Source organism: Oncorhynchus mykiss, chromosome 10, assembly GCF_057628025.1.
Source record: "Oncorhynchus mykiss isolate SJ-2025 chromosome 10, ASM5762802v1, whole genome shotgun sequence".
NCBI lineage: Eukaryota > Metazoa > Chordata > Actinopteri > Salmoniformes > Salmonidae > Oncorhynchus > Oncorhynchus mykiss.
This window is the reverse complement of record NC_143031.1, coordinates 9730465-9755196: the sequence shown is the minus strand read 5'-3', so window position 1 is coordinate 9755196 and position 24732 is coordinate 9730465. Positions and strand designations below refer to the sequence as shown.

General features: G+C 44.0%; 2 protein-coding genes across 4 annotated transcripts; both read right to left on the bottom strand.

The window, feature by feature from the left end:
* Nucleotides 1-4709: 4709 nt before the first annotated feature.
* On the bottom strand, nucleotides 4710-8666 carry LOC110533404 (hepatitis A virus cellular receptor 2 homolog). Its single transcript, XM_021617563.3, has 7 exons — nucleotides 8454-8666; nucleotides 6967-7302; nucleotides 6693-6755; nucleotides 5945-6021; nucleotides 5704-5815; nucleotides 5428-5461; nucleotides 4710-5240 (listed from the first exon to the last, which is right to left on the bottom strand). Exons 1-7 carry the CDS (start codon nucleotides 8515-8517, stop codon nucleotides 5156-5158), a joined length of 771 nt encoding a protein of 256 aa, XP_021473238.1. The 5' UTR covers nucleotides 8518-8666; the 3' UTR covers nucleotides 4710-5155.
* Nucleotides 8454-18184, bottom strand: havcr1 (hepatitis A virus cellular receptor 1). Of its 3 annotated transcripts, none has more exons than XM_021617562.3 (7): nucleotides 16695-16995; nucleotides 16249-16587; nucleotides 16030-16104; nucleotides 15837-15898; nucleotides 15663-15750; nucleotides 15544-15580; nucleotides 8454-8693 (listed from the first exon to the last, which is right to left on the bottom strand). In XM_021617562.3, exons 1-7 carry the CDS (start codon nucleotides 16741-16743, stop codon nucleotides 8672-8674), a joined length of 672 nt encoding a protein of 223 aa, XP_021473237.1. In that variant the 5' UTR covers nucleotides 16744-16995; the 3' UTR covers nucleotides 8454-8671. The 3 variants fall into 3 exon arrangements, with proteins under 3 accessions (XP_021473237.1, XP_090045031.1, XP_021473236.3); XM_090188905.1 differs by having other exon boundaries at nucleotides 8564-8734; XM_021617561.3 differs by lacking the exon at nucleotides 8454-8693 and adding an exon at nucleotides 8945-10458 and having other exon boundaries at nucleotides 16695-18184.
* Nucleotides 18185-24732: the final 6548 nt, after the last annotated feature.

Here is a 24732-nt window from a genome sequence, read left to right as displayed (position 1 = left end):
GCATTTCCCTACAATCTGCTATAGTAATATCTTTTAAATATGTGTATGTGACCAATAAAATGTGATTTAATTGTGATATGTGGTTGTCTCACCTAACTATCTGAAGATGAATCCCCTGTAAGACGCTCTGGATAACACCATCTACTAAATGACTAAAATGTCAAAACCCCTTTTCAAATATTAATGTCACAAATGTACAATTTGCACAGTTCTTAAAAAAATATATACATTTGTCTCATTTGATTGTGTAAAACCTGACAGTACCACTTACTCACCTGAGAATGACGGATATGGCGGATATGTAGCGTTTTGCAACAAAACATGAAATAGATTCTGAACCAATACACTACAGGTCAAAAGTTTTAAAACACCAACTCATTCAAGGGTTTTTCTTAATTTTTTACTTTTTTCTACATTGTAGAATAATAGTGAAGACATCAAAACTATGAAATAACACATATGGAATCATGTCGTAACCAAAAAAAGTGTTAAACAAATAAAAATATATTTTATATATATATATTAGCCAAAGGGTGGCTACTTCTTCAAAGTAGCCATCCTTTGCCTTGATGACACCCTTAGAATTCTCTCAACCAGCTTCATGGGGTAGTCACCTGGAATGCATTTCAATTAACAGGTGTGCCTTGTCAAAAGTACATTTGTGGAATTTCTTTCCTTCTTAATGCGTTTGAGCCAATCAGTTGTGTTGTGACAGTTGTGTTGTGGTAAAAGATCATGGAGACGTATTCTAGTGGGTGTACCAAGCAAGAAGGCAGTAACTGCTGTCTAGGGTCAGAGGTCATGTCAGAGGTCAGGGTCAATATGAATCAAACATTACCTCAGAGTAAGACAACAGATAACCACATTTCCACTGATCTGCCTACAATTAATTAACGCTTTCATATGTTCTTAAACAGTAAAATGCTAATTTACAAACATTTCTGAAAATAGATATGTAGCATTTTGGAATGAAACTCTTAATTTATTTGATCAATCTGATCGCTCAATGATGTGTACACGTTATAACAGTATGAAGTGTAATACTGTAATTCTGCATTAAAAAGTATGTCGACAAGTGTATGCTTTTGGAAGAGAAGAGAGGGAAACACCTTTCTGTTGTTCTCTTTTTCCATGATGAAGAGTTGGGTCAGTGACCTACACGTTACAAAGCTCAATGTAGTGGTGCAACAGAATAGACCGGTGTGGTGGCTGTGGCCTAGCTCCACTCCGGCAGGTGTCGGGTTATCTCAGGGAAGTGCTCTATCCGGATATCTATCCTGGTGTGTCTTGAGAGGACAACTCACCCTCAAACACCTCATAGGGACAGTCAGTTAATATGCTATCACAAATTTTTTTAATTCTACAGATGACCGACATTAATATCACTGACTGTAGCTTTCCTGCAGTCACATGACCAAATTGCCCTATAGGGGTCTCATGGGTGGAATATATATATATATATATATATTTTAAACACATAAAATCCTGTGTTTCTATGTCAAAATGTTTTGTTATATTTCAGTCTTCTGTGACGTATATAAAGTGTAATGTTGGGATGCAAGTGCAAAATGTAATTAATTTCAACTCTATATTTGACATGGTACAGGTGTCTTCTTTTTTTAAGACCATAACCATGTGTGTGAGGTCTATACTTTTATTTAAAAGTAGATTTGTTTAAGACAACCAAGAAACACGGTGTGACCCTGATTTAGCCTGTTAAAAAGTTAAAGAGCACATGAGACATCTGATTTCCTAAAGCATTGGAGAGATAATGATGTAGTCTTACTGTAAGTTTGTCTTCCGAGGGACACAGTGGTAGCATTTGTGACTGCCTCAAAAGGCTCTACTTGTTCGTTATTATGTGTTGTACAACATTGCGTTCCTCTTGTTAAATCACAATGTTACTTCCTGATGACCTTTGTGTTGTGCCTGTTCCTGATGTGTTTGTTTATGATGAGTCAACAAACTGCCCCGGCTGAATCTCTCTCATTTAAAGCCACCACTTCAGAGGAACAGAGCAGTGCTGCTTTATGCGGAGATTTTGCTTTGACGGCAGATGAAAGAGATTTAAATCCTTTGTTCTGATTTATTAAAGTAGAGGGTATTGACAAATTGATCACACTGAAATAACTGACAAATCCTTATGACATTCATTTTTTAAAGAGGAAGTGAAATCCATGTGGAGAGGAAATGAAACCCCATGCAGCTGTCTGCTGATGTTTATGATTCGTTTCATGTGACTATTTGAGAATTTCATTGCTTCCTTGTGTACAGTATGTAACGTAGTCAATGTATTCAGTATGTCAGGTCTGGCATTTCGGTTACTTGAGAGTCAATTACTTTTTTTATGGTCTCTTTAATCGTTCCCTCCCAATTTTAATTGTAATTTCAATCTGTTCCCTGGCCTCCAATGACTCCAGGCCTCTCCCATCTGGGCTACCAAGTCACATCTGGCTTCTCCTCTAGGCCTCGCTGGGCAGGGTGTGTGTGTGTGTTTGCGTGTCTGCTGCTGTGCATGTGTGTGTGTTTGTCTGTCTGTCTAGTCCTGTGGCCAGGCTCCCTTTCTCCAATGGGGCCCAGACTAGTTGTGTGGCACATCCTGTCCCTGTTCCCCACTTCCCTTCATGTGATTCCATGGTTGATTCTCCACTTCCCTTCATGTGATTCCATGGTTGATTCTCCACTTCCCTTCATGTGATTCCCCACTTCACTTCATGTGATTCCATGGTTGATTCTCCACTTCCCTTCATGTGATTCCATGGTTGATTCTCCACTTCCCTTCATGTGATTCCATGGTTGAATCTCCACTTCCCTTCATGTGATTCCCCACTTCTCTTCATGTGATTCCATGGTTGATTCTCCACTTCCCTTCATGTGGTTCCATGGTTGATTCTCCACTTCCCTTCATGTGGTTCATGTGGTTCCATGGTTGAGCATTGATTTATCTCCCATCTCTCAGTGGCGGCTGCTGCTGCTGCCCACCTGGCAGCCTGATGCCCAGGAGGCCTGGCAGCCTGATGATCAGGAGGCCTGGCAGCCTGATGCCCAGGAGGCCTGGCAGCCTGATGATCAGGAGGCCTGGCAGCCTGATGCCCAGGAGGCCTGGCAGCCTGATGCCCAGGAGGCCTGGCTGCCTGATCTCCTTCCAGTACATGACTGTCTTTCTGCGGATGAATCTGAGGAGCAATGTTTATGATTCACATAATTCATATAGTTTGCCACTGAGGCTTTTGAGCTCACTCTGATCTGACACATCCAGACAGGAGTTGAATTCAAATCAAAATCAAATCAAATTTATTTATATAGCCCTTCGTACATCAGCTGATATCTCAAAGTGCTGTACAGAAACCCAGCCTAAAACCCCAAACAGCAAGCAATGCAGGTGTAGAAGCACGGTGGCTAGGAAAAACTCCCTAGAAAGGCCAAAACCTAGGAAGAAACCTAGAGAGGAACCAGGCTATGTGGGGTGGCCAGTCCTCTTCTGGCTGTGCCGGGTGGAGATTATAACAGAACATGGTCAAGATGTTCAAATGGTCGGTATGACTGTCACAATCACAACCCACTGGGCACAGATGTCAATTCAATGTCTATTCCACGTTGGTTCAATGTAATTTCATTGGAAATAGGTGCGGGACAAGGTTGATTCAACCAGTGTGTGTGCAGTGGAAATGAACTGGATGATAGTAGCCAGATCTGGTCAACATTATAGATTCAACAATGAATCATAAAAAATTGGGTGAGTATCCTCAACTGATAGGGGCGGCAGGGTAGTCTAGTGGTTAGAGCATTGGACTAGTAACCGAAAGGTTAAAAGTTCAAATCCCTGAGCTGACAAGGTACAAATCTGTCATTTTACCCCAGAACAAGGCAGTTCTGTTCCTAGGCCGTCATTGAAAATAAGAATTTGTTCTTAACTGACTTGGCTAGTTAAATAAAAGAAACTGTTTAACAGAAGTGCCTTTAGGAGATTTCATGTTCATGGCAAAAGGAAGCATATGGGAATGTAAAAAAACACAAAAAAAAACTTGTGTACAGCTAAGAAAAATATCCCCAGGGTGACACAAATCCTTCAGTTTTGACATAAATTTGACAGGGAGACAAACTTGCACAAACATTGATAGCCTACCAAACGCGCAGTTAAGACAGTGCTGCCATCATGTGGGCAGAAATAATATTGCATTTAGTCATGTCCTGACTCCTGACGCTAAATCATGCCGATCAAGAATTTACTACCACTGTCATCATAAAACATGTATAAAACTCATAAAGGAGACCATTGATTTATCTTTAAAATAAGTGGCTATGAATCAGAATTTATCAGGAGAATTTTGCATACATCACATTTCTCTCTCTCATCATGCTTCTGCCTTTGTTATAAAAAGGGACGACTGAAGGATCTTTGTACTCACAGGTGAGTAGTCTCTGGAAACACTATTAGTGGTGGCAGGTAACCTAGTGATTAAGAGCGTTGGGCCATTAACCGAAAGGCTGCTGGTTTAAAACCCTGAGAGAAATCTGCCAAGGTGGAAAAATCTTACGTTCTGCCCTTGAGCAAGCCATTAAACTCCAAACAACGACTTTTCCCCGGGCGCCGATGACATCGTTAAGGAAGGCCCAGAGGAGTTGGGTTAAATACGGAAGACACATTTCGGTTAAATGCATTCAGTTATGCCTAAATTGTTGAATCATGAACAAAAGGACTTGTTGGGTTTTACTTTTAGGTCGTTTTGTTTTATTAGAAAGAGGCATAAGTTAGACCGCTTGTGTTAACAACCAATACTGTGCATCTAAAAAACATCACACCACTACATAATAACAATATATAAAAAAGTGAATCCATTTTACATAGGGGGGGGGGGAAACTCTCTGAGAGAGGTGATCATTCTGACAGCAGCTGTCAGGCAACAGTGATCCGTTCAATAGATAGATGGCTGTTAAAAAGATAGTGAGGACAGCCAGACTGATGTCTGTTTGTCACAGTGTGGGTGCGTCCCATAAGGCACCCTGTTCCCTATTCCCAGCTACCTGGTCATGCAATATATAGGGAACAGGGTGCCTTATGGGACGCACCCACTGTGACAAAACAGACATCAGTCTGGCTGTCCTCACTATCACGTTAACAGCCGTCTATTGGACAGATCAGTGCTCTTCCACCCTAGTCCAGAGTATAGATGTTCTCCTCCACAGGTCTCCTCATGCGGATCTCATAGATGATGTGAGGCGGCTCTTTGGCTGACAAACTAGAGGGACACAACATCATCACGCATTGATCATTCCTAATCAATGATAAGTAATTGGACTAATTGAAGCCTATACATTCTTCGTTCATTTATATGTCAAATTTGTCTTCGTAATTAAAAAAAAAAAAAGTTTTGTGTTCAATCATATGTTTACATGTCAGTCGTGCTTTATCGTGTGTTTGCTTACCAGCCTGTCTTTAAAGCTCTTCTGTGAATCCCTCCTAGAGAAGAAAATTAATAGTTGAAATCAACTCAAATCTAAGTTTATTCGTCAATATGCATAGGAGGATACAGCATATTCAGCACATTGTAAACACTACAATGAAATACTTACTCTTAATTAGTTAGTGGTAATACACTGCTAAATGGGCAAACATTTCACATCACAGCAAGATGTCTGAATACGTGAGCATTACCACACTGGGCTTTTCTCGACAGGGGATGTGAGTTTGCAGTTACATACGTTTAAACCCCAATATGACCAAGGCCCCCATTATAAGTAGGAGCAGACTGAGGGAGAGAGAGAGCACTGGGATGTTGATCTGGAGAGAGAAGCTGGGAAGAGGCTCCTCCATCTGGTTACAGAGCACAGAGAGAAGAAGAAGGGTTAAACTCTTGGAGGGATTTGTTAGGCTTTCATATGGTGAGTAATGTTCGGTTATATGCCAGTGGCGTTACTATGTAGTAGTATATAAAATACTCACAAGTGTTTGCGAAGGGAAAAGACTGGTGTTCTGTCTTGGAATGGCTAGATGTGATGATTCAACAGCTCTCCAGTATTCTAGAAAAGGACATTCTGACATTCAATCACCCCTGAGACATCATCAACCACTGCTGCTTGATTCTCTCGAAATGAAAACTGTCATTTCAACACTTGCTCCATCCCTTTGTAGTTTGTAGTTTCCGATGAAATACACTGAGGACTGCAATTGCACTGAGCGGCACAATGTGATTCAAGATAATACTGCATAGAAAATATATGTTTCAAATGTTGGATGTGATTAAACAGCCATAGAAAATGAGTTAGAATCTTGGTCTGAAACTTTTCTCTGAGAGGGAAGTGTCCTCATTTTGAAAATGAAAGTTTGTAAGGCATGTAAGGAACTGTTAACATCATTTTTCTCCATTTGATTTGTGAGCACATTCAGCAACTTTGCGAAGCGAGTTCCAGGGAGTTTGATCATTGATGTCATAACACTGGGAGTGTGAATGTAGGGTGATAGTCCGTTTTCGTTCCCATCTAGTTAGGATTTCTCCATTTTTAACCACACATGAATCATCATTACGACCGTCAACACAACCCAAGAGGTTAAGAGGTCAGGCCCAGGTTCCTCTAGGGTTCACATGAGATTAATACGATCTATTTATTGTATATCTTTGATAGGAAATACGCATCTCACATACATCAGGATCCCATGAGTTCACCCCTTTCTCTATTATACACTTACTCACCTGTGGTGGGAGGAGCTTCTGTAACATGTACAGTGGTGCTTGTTGGCAAAACGGTCACTGGAGCTAAGAAAACAATTCACAAATTCAAAACATACATTTTGGGACAGTGGATTGCATTATGGGCCAGTTTTGAGTTAATTACGTGCCATACAACAAATAGGGCCGGCGTGTTTTTTTGGTGGACGAGAAAGCTAGAAAGACTAAGTTAATTGATTCCCATTGTTGCCCAAGAGTGTAGAGTAGTGAAAATAAATTATATCTCGCCACAAATTACCTTTCATGACCCTTAAGTTTTGAATAATTTTTTGGTCGTTGAAAATGCCATCTATGTCCACTCTGCAACAGTATGGCCCACTGTCTGTCCGCTTGACGTCGAGAATTCCCAGGTCCATTTCTCCCGCGAGGACATCACCTGCCAGTCTGTACCTGTCCGACACCTTGGAGATGACACCATGTTTGTCTGTCTGCGCGAGGATGTTGTTGCACCAGAACGTGCCACATTCTCGTCCCCAGCACACGCGGCTTAAACCCAAACGGCTCACTGAATATTGACAGGACAATGTCGCAGTAGCACCTTCCATCACCTTGAATGCTGACACTGAACACCTGGCTGTTGAGCAGGGGGAAATAAACACAGGTATGACAAGGCTATTTCCTCCTTCCAAAGGTTCCGTACACATCTTAACAACATCCCAAGGTCAACCACGAAACTTTCTCAATTTTGCCTCAAGTTTTTGATCAAAGGGCTATATTTTGTAGCTTGCTACGCATCTCAATTCGGTTGCTATAATTATAGTAAAAGTATGGTAGTCTTCGAAACAGTAGGCCTATGTAGGTATGGAAAAACTAATACACAGCCATGTCGAATAACTCAAAGTAACACCAAAACACATTATTGTATGAAAACTGCCATGTCGAACGTTGAACAGTTAGACCTACTCAATGTAGCTGCGGACGTTGAGCAGTTAGACCTACTCAATGTAGCTGCGGACGTTGAACAGTTAGACCTACTCAATGTAGCTGCGGACGTTGAACAGTTAGACCTACTCAATGTAGCTGCGGACATTGAACAGTTAGACCTACTCAATGTAGCTGCGGACGTTGAACAGTTAGACCTACTCAATGTAGCTGCGGACATGGAACAGTTAGACCTACTCAATGTAGCTGCGGACATGGAACAGTTAGACCTACTCAATGTAGCTGCGGACGTTGAACAGTTAGACCTACTCAATGTAGCTGCGGACGTTGAACAGTTAGACCTACTCAATGTAGCTGCGGACATTGAACAGTTAGACCTGCTCAATGTAGCTGCGGACATTGAACAGTTAGGCCTACTCAATGTAGCTGCGGAACGTTGAACAGTTAGACCTACTCAATGTAGCTGCGGACGTTGAACAGTTAGACCTACTCAATGTAGCTGCGGAACGTTGAACAGTTAGACCTACTCAATGTAGCTGCGGACGTTGAACAGTTAGACCTACTCAATGTAGCTGCGGACATGGAACAGTTAGACCTGCTCAATGTAGCTGCGGACAGTACACCTCCAGCCAAGGCCAAAGCTGCCAACCTGTCTAGAACAAAGCCGTTGGAGACCCGTGTCACTCTAGTAGTAAACAAAGGACACACAAAGAGAGAGGCTGTTTCTGTGGTGTTAGTCAGATTGTGGGGGCGGGGCATCCAACTCGAACTACACCCATGTACCCAATCATTCAACAGCCTAAACTCCAATTATTTGTACTGTTTTAGATAACGTTTCCTTGCCTGAAAATGTTAGGAGGACGAGGATCCAACGACGGGGGAAAAACGGTCCAGAACTAGCAGCCATCTTGTGTATCCAGTGTGTAGGAGTGGAGGGTGTGTGCTGGGAACGGGCAGGGTGGGTCAGAGACAGGGCATCTGAATGGGCAGCTGTGTTCTCGTGGGGGCCACTGCTTGTGACATCTCCAGGCAGGACAGCCAGAGCCACTGTGACCCCTCTGCTAACCTCCTCCTATGGCAGGGCTGGGAGCGAAGAAAAGGCCCATTGTTGATGGAATTTTCATCTGCATATACCAGAGTAAACAAACTGATGATTTAGGAGGCTCATCTCCCAGGGTACACAATGTGTTTTTAAAAGCTAACCCGTAGCCAAAGGTTATGACTAGCCAGTTCCCCAAATCCTTAAATTGATGTTGTAAGGCTTTTAGTAGTTTTTAACAATGTATTATTGGAACAACAATTGTGTAGCCAATGAATAATTAGACACATTAGAATTTCAAGTTAGAATTTTTATTATCATGCAACAGATTGGGTTTGAACAAGACAATATACCCCAAAATTGGGTAAAGAAGACCATTTTCCGAAGAATGCCGCGATTATGTGTGACTTTTCACTGCCTTTGTATGCCTGGTTGACGTTGCAGATGGGTGTAGCTAAATGTCCTGGTTAGAGGACATGGAGGGGATAGAAAACCATAGCACACTTCCTGCTAAGTCATTGCTTTTCATTTCATCAGACATTAAAGCTGATGCCATTTTTATTTTGGTCACTTTTAGGCTATTACGTAAAAAACTTATCTGGTCATCATAATCAATTGAAACATACACTGTTAACAAATCCAATGAAATGTAATTGGTGACATGCACATGGCTAGCAGATGTTATTGGTGACATGCACATGGTTAGCAGATGTTATTGGTTGACATGCACATGGCTAGCAGATGTTATTGGTTGACATGCACATGGCTAGCAGATGTTATTGGTGACATGCACATGGTTAGCAGATGTTATTGGTGACATGCACATGGCTAGCAGATGTTATTGGTGACATGCACATGGCTAGCAGATGTTATTGGTGACATGCACATGGCTAGCAGATGTTATTGGTTGACATGCACATGGCTAGCAGATGTTATTGGTTGACATGCACATGGCTAGCAGATGTTATTGGTTGACATGCACATGGCTAGCAGATGTTATTGGTTGACATGCACATGGTTAGCAGATGTTATTGGTTGACATGCACATGGCTAGCAGATGTTATTGGTTGACATGCACATGGTTAGCAGATGTTATTGGTTGACATGCACATGGCTAGCAGATGTTATTGGTTGACATGCACATGGCTAGCAGATGTTATTGGTTGACATGCACATGGCTAGCAGATGTTATTGGTTGACATGCACATGGTTAGCAGATGTTATTGGTGACATACACATGGCTAGCAGACGTTATTGGTGACATGCACATGGTTAGCAGATGTTATTGGTTGACATGCACATGGTTAGCAGATGTTATTGGTGACATGCACATGGCTAGCAGATGTTATTGGTTGACATGCACATGGTTAGCAGATGTTATTGCGAGTGTAAAGAAATGCTTGTGCTTCTAGTGTTAGAGCTGAATACACAAAGGAAGCCATATTAGTAAGGCCCTTTTTTAAAAATAAACCTTTCAATAACACAAATCAACTGTTTGGTTCACTTATCAGCAAACACTACTGATTCTGTAGTGACTTTTGTCTTGTCCGGCTGAATCATTAGCCTGTAAGTCAACCTCAGCCTTGTAACACAGAGCTACTGCACTACTGCACTATACTGCACTATGCAACGTGTTAACAGCGTGATCGTGGTGGCGAAGTGTCCGTGCTTCGTCAGTGGATATCCTCATAGTCGTCTCTCTCGTTGTCCTCTATCTGATAGACGTTCTCTACAGCCGTCTCTCGAGTGTGCAGGCCCAAGCTGGACACTGAGTTTCTGTACAGGACTGAGCCGCCAGAGCGCTGTGGTCTGCCAAAGGAAAGACCAATAAATGCAGAGCTAAGCGAGACGCTGTAGCTTGACATACTGTATTGTCCTTCTACATTATACTGCTTAGTTTCTGATCCAGTTGAATTTATGCTGAGAAAAGTTTTGGAGTGTTGGTGTAAAATCTGACATAGCAAATAAAGTTTGTATTGATTGTATTGATTTAGGACAGGGCTACTTGTTTTGTACAGTATTGAGAATCCCATATATTTTTCAGCTGTGATGTTTCACAAAAAGTTCTGAACCTTTCTTATTCTCATAGTTTCTACAGATTGTAAAGAAACACATTTTAGGTAAGAGTATTATTATAATATTGATCCATTGACCAAGACTTTTCACGTCACCCAGCAGTGCTATTCGCAGAGTAAACCCAGTTCTTCAGCCATTCCTGAACCTGTGACCAAAAACTAGAATCCGGCGTCATTTTGGGTATCAGTTCATAAACCATGTGCCATGGAATCAGTATATCGAAAATCTGCACCCATCTATTTTTCACTCTATATGGTACAGCTGTCAAATGTTTGGCTCCTAAATGAAACTGGTATACTCTCCCCCTTCCATTTTTGTGGTAATGATGCAATTAGTTGGTTGTAATTTTGGGTAGAGCAGACATTTCCATATATTTTTGTTAGTTGCACGTGTGACATAACTCCACCATTCCTATTTATGATATAATTTACAAAGATTATACAGTTTTAAAAAATAATGTTTTTTTTAATTTGAGTTTAACTATAATATTTGTTGTAACATTTTGTTCTGTCTTTTCTGGTGGATTAAAATGACCAACTTTCAATGGCTTGTTTTAAAATAGTGATGTGGACTGGATCTTTGTATTCACCAGTCGGGTCCCGTTTCAGGAATAATGAAAGCCGACATTCTGGTTGAGTATCTGATAATCTACCATTTGTACAGGAGTGGTTAAAACATAATAAAACATAATAAGGGTCATCTGAGTACATCAATAAAGGTTTGGTATACTTCAACTGGTATACTTCAACTGGTGTACTTCAACTGGTATACTTCAACTGGTATACTTCAACTGGTGTACTTCAACTGGTGTACTTCAACTTGTGTACTTCAACTGGTGTACTTCAACTGGTATACTTCAACTGGTGTACTTCAACTGGTATACTTCAACTGGTATACTTCAACTGGTATACTTCAACTGGTATACTTCAACTGGTATACCATCCAGACCTGGAGTTTTCCCAGACTTTAATTGCATCAAGTTCATCCTCTGTAATTTGTCTTTCACATGAGTCTTTCTGTACAGCTGTTCATTTTACATTATTAATAGAGAATAAATCCTTGCAATTAACTAACTTTGGTTAGAGGAGATGGAGGAGACTGAAACGAAAACATGTGCTTAAAGTACTGCTTCCTCTTTCAAATGATCGTTTGGTGAGTTATGGGTGACTCCGTTATTTGTAAGTTTCAGTAAATTAGTTTCAATAAATTAGTTTCAGTCAATTATTTTTGGTAGCATTTCTATGCTGAAGATGTAAAAATAATTTGGTGCATTTTTCCCAATATCCAGTTTGCTTTACTTTATAATATATTCCACTTGATCTTTCTTGAATAAGTTCCTCCATTTATTTTAGTTACAATAAGCGATCTGCTGTACGTATGTTATGACAGAAAAAGTCTGTTATAATTTAATTCTGTCCTGGTTAAAAACAACTTGTCACCCAATAGGATTTTGATTAAATTTCAAATTTCCTCGCCCACGTGGAAATTATGTAAGAATAATGTACAGTGCATTTGGAAAGTATTCAGACCCCTTTACTTTTTCAGCATTTTGTTATGTTACAGCCTTGTTCTAACATTGATCAAATCGTTCCCCCCCTCCCCCCTCATCAATCTACATACAATACCGCATAATGACAAAGCAAAAACAGGTTTTTAGACATTTTTACAAATAGAAGAAAAAAAATAATACGGAAAAATCATATTTGCATAAGTACTCAGACCATTGGCTCAGTACTTTGTTGAAGCACCTTTGGCAGCGATTACGGCCTCAAATCTTCTTGGGCATGACACTACAAGCTTGGCTCTAGCAAAGTGACCATCGGGTTCTTGGTCACATCCCTGACCATGGCCCTTCTCCCCCGATTGCTCTGGCGATCAGCTCTAGGTAGAGCTGGTGGTTCCAAACTTCTTCCATTTAAGAATGATGGAGGTCGCTGTGTTCTTGGAGACCTTCAATGCTGCAGGTACCCTTCCCCAGATCTGTGCCTCGAACACAATCATGTCTCGGCACTCTACGGACAATTCCTTTGATGTCATGGCTTGGTTTTTGGTCTGATATGCAATGTCAACTGTGGGAACTTATATAGACAGGTGTGTGCCTTTCCAAATCATGTCCAATCAATTGAATTTACCACAGCTGGACTCAAATAAAGTTGTAGAAACATCTCAAGGATGATCAATGGAAACAGGATTCACCTGAGCTCAATTTCAAGTCTCATATCAAAAGGTCTGAATACTTATGTAAATAAGGTATTTCTGTTTTTTGTAGTTAATAAATTAACAAAAAATTGGGGTACTGTGTGTAGATTTGTGAGTCACATTTTTATCTAATCCATTTTACAATAAGGCTGTAACATAACAAAATGTGGAAAAGTCAAGGGGTCGGAATACTTTCTGAATGCACTGTATGTCCAAACTACTGAGCTACAGAAACCACTGTATATGCCAATTATTTGATGGTCTGACCGCATTCTGTCATCTATCAACACAGCGAGAAAATCCATACAGTACCAGTCCAAAATTGGGCCACACCTACTCATTCAAGGGTTTTTCTTTATTTTTTACTTTTTTGTACATTGTAAAATAATAGTGAAGACATCAAAACTATGAAATAACACATATGGAATCATGTAGTAACCAAAAAAGTGTTAAACGAGATTCTCAAACTAGCCACCCTTTGCCTTGATGACAGCTTTTCACACTCTTGGCATTCTCTCAATCAGCTTCACCTGGAATGCTTTTCCAACTGTCTTGAAGGTGTTCCCACATATGCTGAGCACTTGTTGGCTGCTTTTCCTACACTCTGCAGTCCAACTCATCCCAAGCCATCTCAATTGGGTTGAGGTCAGGTGATTGTGGAGGTCAGGTCATCTGATGCAACACTCCATCACTCTGTTGCTTGGTCAAATAGCCCTTACACAGCCTGGAAGTGTGTTGGGTCATTGTCCTGTTGAAAAACAAATGATAGTCCCACTAAGCGCAAACCAGATGGGATGGTGTGTCGCTGCAGAATGCTGAGGTAGCCATGCCGGTAAAGTGTGCCTTGAATTATAAATAAATCACAGAGAGTGTCACCAGCAAAGCACCCCCACACACCACACCTCCTCCTCCATGCTTCACGGTGGGAACCACACATGCGTAGATCATCCGTTCACCTACTCTCCGTCTCACAAAGAAACGACGGTTGGAAACCAAAATCTCATCAGACCAAAGAACAGATTTCCACTGGTCTAATGTCCATGGCTCGTGTTTATTGGCCCAAGCAAGTCTCTTCTTATTATTGCTGTCCTTTAGTAGTGGTTTCTTTGCAGTAATTCGACCATGAAGGCCTGTCTCCTCTGAACAGTTGATGTTGAGATGTGTCTGATACTTGAAATCTGGGAGGTGCAATTTGAGGTGCAGTTAATTGCCGATTTCTGAGTTTGGTTACTCGAATGAACTTATCCTCTGCAGCAGAGGTAACTCTGGGTCTTCCTTTCATGTGGCGGTCCTCATGAGAGCCAGTTTCATCATAGCGCTTGATGGTTTTTGCGACTGCACTTGAAGAAACTTCCAAGGTTTTTAAAATGTTCCTCATTGACTGACCTTCATATCTTAAAATAATGATTGTCTGTTGTTTCTCTAAGCTTATTTAAGAGGTTCTTGCCATAATATTTGGTATTTTATCAAATAGGGCTATCTTCTGTATAACACAACTGATTGGCTCAAACGCATTAAGGAAAGAAATTCCACAAATTAACTTTTAACAAGGCACATCTGTTAATTGGCAGGTAGCCTAGTGGTTAGAACATTGGACTAGTAACTGAAAGGTTGCAAGATTGAGTCCCTGAGCTGACAAGGTAAAAATCTGTCGTTTTGCCCCTGAACAAGGCAGTTAACCCACTGTCCCTAAGCCATAATTTAAAATAATAATTAGTTCTTAACTGACATGCCTAGTTAAATAAAGGAAAAATAAATTAAATTGAAATGCATTCCAGGTGACTACCCCATGAAGCTGGTTGAGAGAATGCCAAGAGTGTGCAAAGCTGTCATCAAGGCAAAGGGTGGCTACTTTGTAGAATCTCAAATATAAAATATATAACACTTTTTTGGTTACTAAATGATTCCATATGTGTTATTTCATAGCTTTAATGTCTTCACTATTATTATACAATGTAGAGAATAGTAGAAATAAAGAAAAACCCTGGAATGAGTAGGTGTGTCCAAACTTTTGACTGGTACTGTATATCTCACTAGATCAGAATGTTTAAGCCTCCATTTATCCTCTAGTTCCAATATGTCTATGATATTCGTGATTTCCTTAAGTGCATGAGGGTGATTGATCACTGATCATCTTGTCTTATTATCTGCTAAGCCATTACACTTATAACTGGCTATACTTATTTCACCATTTGCAATAATGAGATACACATTTCAATTCTATTTATGATTATATATGTTTGTAAACTTACCATTAAAAAGTACCATAATGATTGAGTGCCCATATAGCTGTACCATGTTATTTGCACTGCTACTGAGTAAACCTCCAATTGTTCTCCACTATTCCAGCCACTAAAGCCTCCTTATTGTTTCACTTCCTCAGTCAGTTGTGGTCTTGGGTCACTTCCTCAATCTGTTGTGGTCTTGGGTCTCATTAGTCATAATTACAGTATTACCTCACAGACATTTACCATAGACCTAATGGTTTTGCTAATTAGACCTACATGTCCCATCGATAGATATTGCACAGTGATTCAGTCACTCTCTTGGCATATTGTGGAGATTCAACTACTGTATCAGTTGGAAGTGTTATAGTAGTCATGATAACAGTCTACTTACATTTGGAGAACCATAGCAACTCTTTCCCATCGCTTTCCTGCAATTACATCAGTAAGATGTTCATCGAGAGAATTCGTTCTTATTATACAGGCAATGGTATATAGATAGTGTGTACTTACTCATGACGAGTACAGACACAATCCCCACCCCTGTCAGAACAAGCAGAATGGACCCCAGGATCACAGCCAGGTTGTGGCCTCTCGTCTCCTGTAGACATCACAGATTCATATCAGTTCAAAACGGCATCTCACAGCAGTGTTTTTGCAGGAATTGCAGTATGTTGTCAAGCTTACTGATTTTGATTCGCTGTAATATAGCGTGGATGAATACTCAGTGGATGTTGTGGTCACAGGACCTACACAATGAGGAAGTAAAAGTATGTTTTCACATGTAAGAATAATACTGCAATAAAAAAAAATAACGATATAAATAAAATAAGACTTCTATGGACTGACATCACGTTATTCGGTAGGCTGTGTTCCGTACCGTGGTCGTGGTTGTCCATGGTCTGTGGGGTTATGGTCACATTGGCAGATGTCTGGGATGTTGTCGGGACACGTGCTGAACTCAGACAGTAAAAACACACTAACGGCTCAGCTTGAACAAGTATACATGCTGTGAAATCATACTATTCCTTTAGTAGAGGCTCACAATTCTCATCCGATAAGCATCAAGTTATGTCCTGGCCTGTCGTGCGTTCTTTACCTTTCTCAATGGTCAAGCTGACATGATATTTCTCATCGTTGAACCATCCAACGTACTGCACTCGACATCCATACGTTCCAGAGTCTTTCTCTGTGATATTGGAGATGGTTAGAGTGACGTCCCCCGTCTTCAGCTCACCCAGTAACTGATACCTAACCGACGATCTACGTGTCACTTCAGACCCATCAGTTGAGATTATTTCATTGTCACAACCACCAGAGCTCGGGATGATTCCTTTCCCCCAGCAAATGTGTTGTAGACCATGAGATTTGGCATCATATTTAAATGGCAGAGTGACATTCTGACCCTCAATACCAATGATTTGACTGCATTCACTGACTGAAAATGAGAGAGAAGAAGTAGTGAGAACTGAATTTTATTTTAAATCCTATTCATTTACTTATTAAATTAACCAGGCTAAAATAGATATATCGAGCATCACTCACCTGAAAGTAGACAGAGGAGAAACCAGCCTGAAATGCACCGAGTCTCCATGATCAGGCTTTGTCACTTTCTCACTCTCATGTGTCAGGTCTTTAATGAACTCAAATCAAATCGCCTGGTCACATGACTTCCTCTCCTTCACAACTACTGACAGCTGTTTCCTTTGCGCTCGGATAAGCAAGAGGGTCAGTGTTCTTCTGTTTTACCCTTCCAAATATTGCACACAGACTTGCACATGTTTTAGGCAAGTTCACATAATTCATAATTTATTGAAAATAAATTAAATCCAGTGTATGATTGTATGAAATACATCCACAGGTACACCTCCAATTGACTCAAATGATGTCAATTAGCCTATCAGAAGCTTCTAAAGCCATGACATCATTTCCCAAGCTGTTTAAAGGCACAGTCTGAACCACTGGAATTGTGATATAGTGAATTATAAGTGAAATAATCTGTCTGTAAACAATTGTTGGGAAAATTACTTGTGTCATGCCCAAAGTAGATGCCAAAACTATAGTTTGTTAACAAGAAATTTGTGGAGAGGTTGAAAAACTAGTTTTAATGACTCCAACCTAAGTGTATGTAAACTTGCGACTTCAACTGTATGTTTGGATCACCCTATATGTCTGTAGGAGCTTCATAGTTCTGTGGATCTGCATGGTGTCTTAAGTCCTCTCACATGAGTTATTTCACTGGGATGTTCCTGCTGCAGACACGCGGGGAGCTGGCTCTCTCTGGTTCTCCTCTGGTGCGGCTATTCCTTGACAGTCTCCGACCTATAGATGCACAGTGGCAGTGCATAGAAAGAGAGAGGCGGGGGCAGACAATGTTTCAACAGTCATTATTAGTAATGGCCCAAGGTAGCAGACCTGGTTTCAAATACTATTTGAAATCTTTCAAATACTTTACTTTAGCCTCCCTGGAGTTTAAGGTGAGCAGGAAGTTTCTATTGGTTTCATTGCAACAGGCTCAATCAAGCACAGACATTATTGGCATGAGAATGGCACAGCTGTTTTATGGGCTCCTGGCTAATTCTGCTATTTATGTATTTCTTTCTTATTACCAAAAATAGCTTCTGGACATCAGAACATCGATCACTAACCTTGATTTATATGAAGATTTCTACTTCAACGAGTTGGAGACACAGGACATACTGCTCCCACCGGACCAGACCCTAATCCCTGAGACGTAGGACATACTGCTCCACCCGGACCAGACCCTAATCCCTGAGACACAGGACATACTGCTCCCACCGGACCAGACCCTAATCCCTGAGACGTAGGACATACTGCTCCACCCGGACCAGACCCTAATCCCTGAGACACAGGACATACTGCTCCCACCGGACCAGACCCTAATCCCTGAGACGTAGGACATACTGCTCCACCCGGACCAGACCCTAATCCCTGAGACACAGGACATACTGCTCCCCCCAGACCAGGCCCTAACCCCTGAGACACAGGACATACTGCTCCCCCCAGACCAGGCCCTGATCCCTGAGATGCAGGACATACTGCTCCCCCCAGACCATGCCCTAATCCCTGAGACACAGGACATACTCCTCCCCCCAGACCAGGCCCTAATCCCTGAGACACAGGACATATTGCTCCCCCCAGACCAGGCCCTAATCCCTGAGACGCAGGACATACTGCTCCCCCCAGACCAGGCCCTAATCCCTGAGACGCAGGACATACTGCTCCCCCCAGACCAGGCCCTAACCCCTAAGACGTAGGACATACTGCTCCCACCGGACCAGACCCTATCCCTGAGACGCAGGACATACTGCTCCCACCGGACCAGACCCTAATCCCTGAGACGTAGGACATACTGCTCCCCCCAGACCAGGCCCTAATCCCTGAGACGCAGGACATGCTGCTCCACCCGGACCAGGCCCTAACCCCTGAGACACAGGACATACTGCTCCCCCCGGACCAGGCCCTAACCCCTGAGACACAGGACAGCCTTAAATGCAGCGAGTCTCCATGATGAGGTGATGTAAAGTTACAATGTGGCTGAGATGCAAAAATATACTTCATTTAATTCCATGCTCGAATTAATACAAAAAAGTACAAAAAGTCCTAATTTAAAAAATTAGAATGTGGACAAGATCAGGACGCATATTACTGTAGCTCCAGGTATAAATGGGGTCGTCAGATGTGTGTCAGGTGACTTCCTTCCCATCTGCTGTCAGTTGTTTCCCATGCAGTGTTTTCCCATGCAATCAGAAAGGCAGAGAAGGTCAGTGTGACGCAACCAAGAGGTTGAAGCGCGAGGCTAAACTTCTCCACTGTTTTGACCCCACAGCTAGTTTCACTTCTATAATAATATTGTGCGTGTAATTAACCGTTTTCTCTTGTCAATTCTGTGGAAGGATGCAGTCTACCACTTTGTTTAGAATCAAGTCTCAGAGACAGGGGGGTCTCTTGGGTCATATTTATTTACATGTAATAACAACAACAAACAATGCACAGTAAGCAGAAATAATGAGTCACCTCTTTCACTTCCACTCTGAGAGACAAACTGTTGAAACAGCTAAATATATCGCTGCCAATATTAGCCCCCCGAACAAAGAATTGTTAAAGTAGAACTCAGAGTAGACAGTTGCAACACACGGATTGAGCTAATGCCCGAATTGAAGAAGACTAGTAACAAGTAACATATAATGATTGAAGGAAAACAATTGTAATTCTCCTGACAGTTTAAAAATGCTTCACCATTCAGTGAGAAGAAGTGCTAGGATCAAAACAGGGATGGAGACGATTGCTCCCACTCTCACTGTGTGCCCTATGTACCTTTCCAGGGATGGAGACGATTGCTCCCACTCTCACTGTGTGCCCTATGTACCTTTCCAGGGATGGAGACGATTGCTCCCACTCTCACTGTGTGCCCTATGTACCTTTCCAGGGATGGAGACGATTGCTCCCACTCTCACTGTGTGCCCTATGTACCTTTCCAGGGATGGAGACGATTGCTCCCACTCTCACTGTGTGCCCTATGTACCTTTCCAGGGATGGAGACGATTGCTCCCACTCTCACTGTGTGCCCTATGTACCTTTCCAGGGATGGAGACGATTGCTCCCACTCTCACTGTGTGCCCTATGTACCTTTCCAGGGATGGAGACGATTGCTCCCACTCTCACTGTGTGCCCTATGTACCTTTCCAGGGATGGAGACGATTGCTCCCACTCTCACTGTGTGCCCTATGTACCTTTCCAGGGATGGAGACGATTGCTCCCACTCTCACTGTGTGCCCTATGTACCTTTCCAGGGATGGAGACGATTGCTCCCACTCTCACTGTGTGCCCTATGTACCTTTCCAGGGATGGAGACGATTGCTCCCACTCTCACTGTGTGCCCTATGTACCTTTCCAGGGATGGAGACGATTGCTCCCACTCTCACTGTGTGCCCTATGTACCTTTCCAGGGATGGAGACGATTGCTCCCACTCTCACTGTGTGCCCTATGTACCTTTCCAGGGATGGAGACGATTGCTCCCACTCTCACTGTGTGCCCTATGTACCTTTCCAGGGATGGAGACGATTGCTCCCACTCTCACTGTGTGCCCTATGTACCTTTCCAGGGATGGAGACGATTGCTCCCACTCTCACTGTGTGCCCTATGTACCTTTCCAGGGATGGAGACGATTGCTCCCACTCTCACTGTGTGCCCTATGTACCTTTCCAGGGATGGAGACGATTGCTCCCACTCTCACTGTGTGCCCTATGTACCTTTCCAGGGATGGAGACGATTGCTCCCACTCTCACTGTGTGCCCTATGTACCTTTCCAGGGATGGAGACGATTGCTCCCACTCTCACTGTGTGCCCTATGTACCTTTCCAGGGATGGAGACGATTGCTCCCACTCTCACTGTGTGCCCTATGTACCTTTCCAGGGATGGAGACGATTGCTCCCACTCTCACTGTGTGCCCTATGTACCTTTCCAGGGATGGAGACGATTGCTCCCACTCTCACTGTGTGCCCTATGTACCTTTCCAGGGATGGAGACGATTGCTCCCACTCTCACTGTGTGCCCTATGTACCTTTCCAGGGATGGAGACGATTGCTCCCACTCTCACTGTGTGCCCTATGTACCTTTCCAGGGATGGAGACGATTGCTCCCACTCTCACTGTGTGCCCTATGTACCTTTCCAGGGATGGAGACGATTGCTCCCACTCTCACTGTGTGCCCTATGTACCTTTCCAGGGATGGAGACGATTGCTCCCACTCTCACTGTGTGCCCTATGTACCTTTCCAGGGATGGAGACGATTGCTCCCACTCTCACTGTGTGCCCTATGTACCTTTCCAGGGATGGAGACGATTGCTCCCACTCTCACTGTGTGCCCTATGTACCTTTCCAGGGATGGAGACGATTGCTCCCACTCTCACTGTGTGCCCTATGTACCTTTCCAGGGATGGAGACGATTGCTCCCACTCTCACTGTGTGCCCTATGTACCTTTCCAGGGATGGAGACGATTTCTCCCACTCTCACTGTGTGCCCTATGTACCTTTCCAGGGATGGAGACGATTGCTCCCACTCTCACTGTGTGCCCTATGTACCTTTCCAGGGATGGAGACGATTGCTCCCACTCTCACTGTGTGCCCTATGTACCTTTCCAGGGATGGAGACGATTGCTCCCACTCTCACTGTGTGCCCTATGTACCTTTCCAGGGATGGAGACGATTGCTCCCACTCTCACTGTGTGCCCTATGTACCTTTCCAGGGATGGAGACGATTGCTCCCACTCTCACTGTGTGCCCTATGTACCTTTCCAGGGATGGAGACGATTGCTCCCACTCTCACTGTGTGCCCTATGTACCTTTCCAGGGATGGAGACGATTGCTCCCACTCTCACTGTGTGCCCTATGTACCTTTCCAGGGATGGAGACGATTGCTCCCACTCTCACTGTGTGCCCTATGTACCTTTCCAGGGATGGAGACGATTGCTCCCACTCTCACTGTGTGCCCTATGTACCTTTCCAGGGATGGAGACGATTGCTCCCACTCTCACTGTGTGCCCTATGTACCTTTCCAGGGATGGAGACGATTGCTCCCACTCTCACTGTGTGCCCTATGTACCTTTCCAGGGATGGAGACGATTGCTCCCACTCTCACTGTGTGCCCTATGTACCTTTCCAGGGATGGAGACGATTGCTCTCACTCTCACTGTGTGCCCTAAGTACCTTTCCAGGGATGGAGATGCCATGTTCTGCTGTGGGTTATAGTCATAGTTTTTGTTTCAGGCATTGTGGTTGAAGAGAAAGTTGAAATAGAAAATGTATTTGCATAAGATTTTCATTTTGCAACATAAAAAGATTTACGAAAGGCATTTCTTTTTATGTACAATATTCTGGTTGTATGTATCCTTAGCTTTGGCACACTGTGGATAAGATCTACTTCATACCCGCTACAGTACCTTGATTCTCTTGACAATACCTATTACAGGGGCCTGTAGTGATGTCATAAAGGGTGGCAGGTAGCTTAGCGCTTAAGAGCGTTGGCACAGTAACCGAAAGGTTGCTGGTTTGAACCCCCGAGCTGACTAGGTGAAAAATCTGTCAATGGGCCCTTGAGCAAGACACTTAACCCTAATTGCTCCTGTATGTCACTCTGGATAAGAGCGTCTGCTAAATAAATAAAAATAAAGGATATTTTTCAAAGAAAGAAAGATCCACTATATTTCTGACTGTATTGTTGTTTTTTATGATCTGAATGTGCAATACAGGTTTATCATCTTCATAATGATAATGATAGTGGTGGTGTTAAGGTCACATACCTTGTCTACTCCTCTCTGGTGTGAGACAGTGAGTGTGCTGAGACAGTGGGTGTGCTGGGACAGTGGTCTGCTGAGACAGTGGGTGTGCTGGGACAGTGGGTGTGCTGGGACAGTGGGTGTGCTGGGACAGTGGGTGTGCTGAGACAGTGGGTGTGCTGAGACAGTGGGTGTGCTGGGGCAGTGGTCTGCTGAGACAGTGGGTGTGCTGGGGCAGTGGTCTGCTGAGACAGTGGGTGTGCTGGGGCAGTGGGTGTGCTGAGACAGTGGGTGTGCTGGGACAGTGGGTGTGCTGAGACAGTGGGTGTGCTGGGGCAGTGGTCTGCTGAGACAGTGGGTGTGCTGAGACAGTGGTCTGCTGAGACAGTGGTCTGCTGAGACAGTGGGTGTGCTGAGACAGTGGGTGTGCTGAGACAGTGGGTGTGCTGGGGCAGTGGTCTGCTGAGGCAGTGGGTGTGCTGGGGCAGTGGTCTGCTGAGACAGTGGGTGTGCTGAGGCAGTGGTCTGCTGAGACAGTGGGTTTGCTGGGGCAGTGGTCTGCTGAGGCAGTGGGTGTGCTGAGACAGTGGGTGTGCTGGGACAGTGGTGTGCTGAGACAGTGGGTGTGCTGGGGCAGTGGGTCTGCTGAGACAGTGGGTGTGCTGAGACAGTGGGTCTGCTTGCGTAATTGGGACAACAGTTGGAACAACTGGTGTTACAGGACAACAACAACATATTTATGTTTAAAAGCTCATCAAATAAGGTGACATTACAGATGTTTTCAAAATCATAACTATGTTCTTTACAGGCTTGTTGTTTCTCGAAAAAATACATATTTTGCATAGTAGCTAGCGATGGCTCTTAGTGTAATGAAATAATCATTCATGATTTCACATGCATCAACGAATCAGAAGCCACACCTTTATATTCACGATTCCAGTTGTATATTCTCACCTTGTCGAACAATTAAACGAACGATGTGCGTCAGGTTGGTGTGCGTCAGGTCGGTGTGCGTCAGGTCGGTGTGCGTCAGGTCGGTGTGCGTCAGGTAGGTGTGCGTCAGGTTGTTGTGCGTCAGGTCATTGTGCGTCAGGTCGGTGTGCGTCAGGTCGGTGTGCGTCAGGTAGGTGTGCGTCAGGTCGGTGTGCGTCAGGTCATTGTGCGTCAGGTAGGTGTGCGTCAGGTCGGTGTGCGTCAGGTCATTGTGCGTCAGGTAGGTGTGCGTCAGGTCGGTGTGCGTCAGGTCATTGTGCGTCAGGTCGGTGTGCGTCAGGTCATTGTGCGTCAGGTCGGTGTGCGTCAGGTCGGTGTGCGTCAGGTAGGTGTGCGTCAGGTTGTTGTGCGTCAGGTCATTGTGCGTCAGGTAGGTGTGCGTCAGGTTGTTGTGCGTCAGGTCGTTGTGCGTCAGGTCGGTGTGCGTCAGGTCATTGTGCGTCAGGTCGGTGTGCGTCAGGTCGGTGTGCGTCAGGTAGGTGTGCGTCAGGTTGTTGTGCGTCAGGTCGGTGTGCGTCAGGTCGGTGTGCGTCAGGTAGGTGTGCGTCAGGTCGGTGTGCGTCAGGTCATTGTGCGTCAGGTCGGTGTGCGTCAGGTCATTGTGCGTCAGGTCGGTGTGCGTCAGGTCGGTGTGCGTCAGGTAGGTGTGCGTCAGGTTGTTGTGCGTCAGGTCATTGTGCGTCAGGTAGGTGTGCGTCAGGTTGTTGTGCGTCAGGTCATTGTGCGTCAGGTCGGTGTGCGTCAGGTCGGTGTGCGTCAGGTAGGTGTGCGTCAGGTCGGTGTGCGTCAGGTCGGTGTGCGTCAGGTAGGTGTGCGTCAGGTCGGTGTGCGTCAGGTAGGTGTGCGTCAGGTCGGTGTGCGTCAGGTCGGTGTGCGTCAGGTAGGTGTGCGTCAGGTAGGTGTGCGTCAGGTCGGTGTGCGTCAGGTCGGTGTGCGTCAGGTCGTTGTGCGTCAGGTCGGTGTGCGTCAGGTCATTGTGCGTCAGGTCGGTGTGCGTCAGGTCGATGTGCGTCAGGTAAGTGTGCGTCAGGTCGGTGTGCGTCAGGTCGGAGTGCGTCAGGTCGGTGTGCGTCAGGTCGATGTGCGTCAGGTAGGTGTGCGTCAGGTCGGTGTGCGTCAGGTAGGTGTGCGTCAGGTCATTGTGCGTCAGGTCGGTGTGCGTCAGGTCATTGTGCGTCAGGTCGGTGTGCGTCAGGTCAGTGTGCGTCAGGTAGGTGTGCGTCAGGTCGGTGTGCGTCAGGTCATTGTGCGTCAGGTAGGTGTGCGTCAGGTCGGTGTGCGTCAGGTAGGT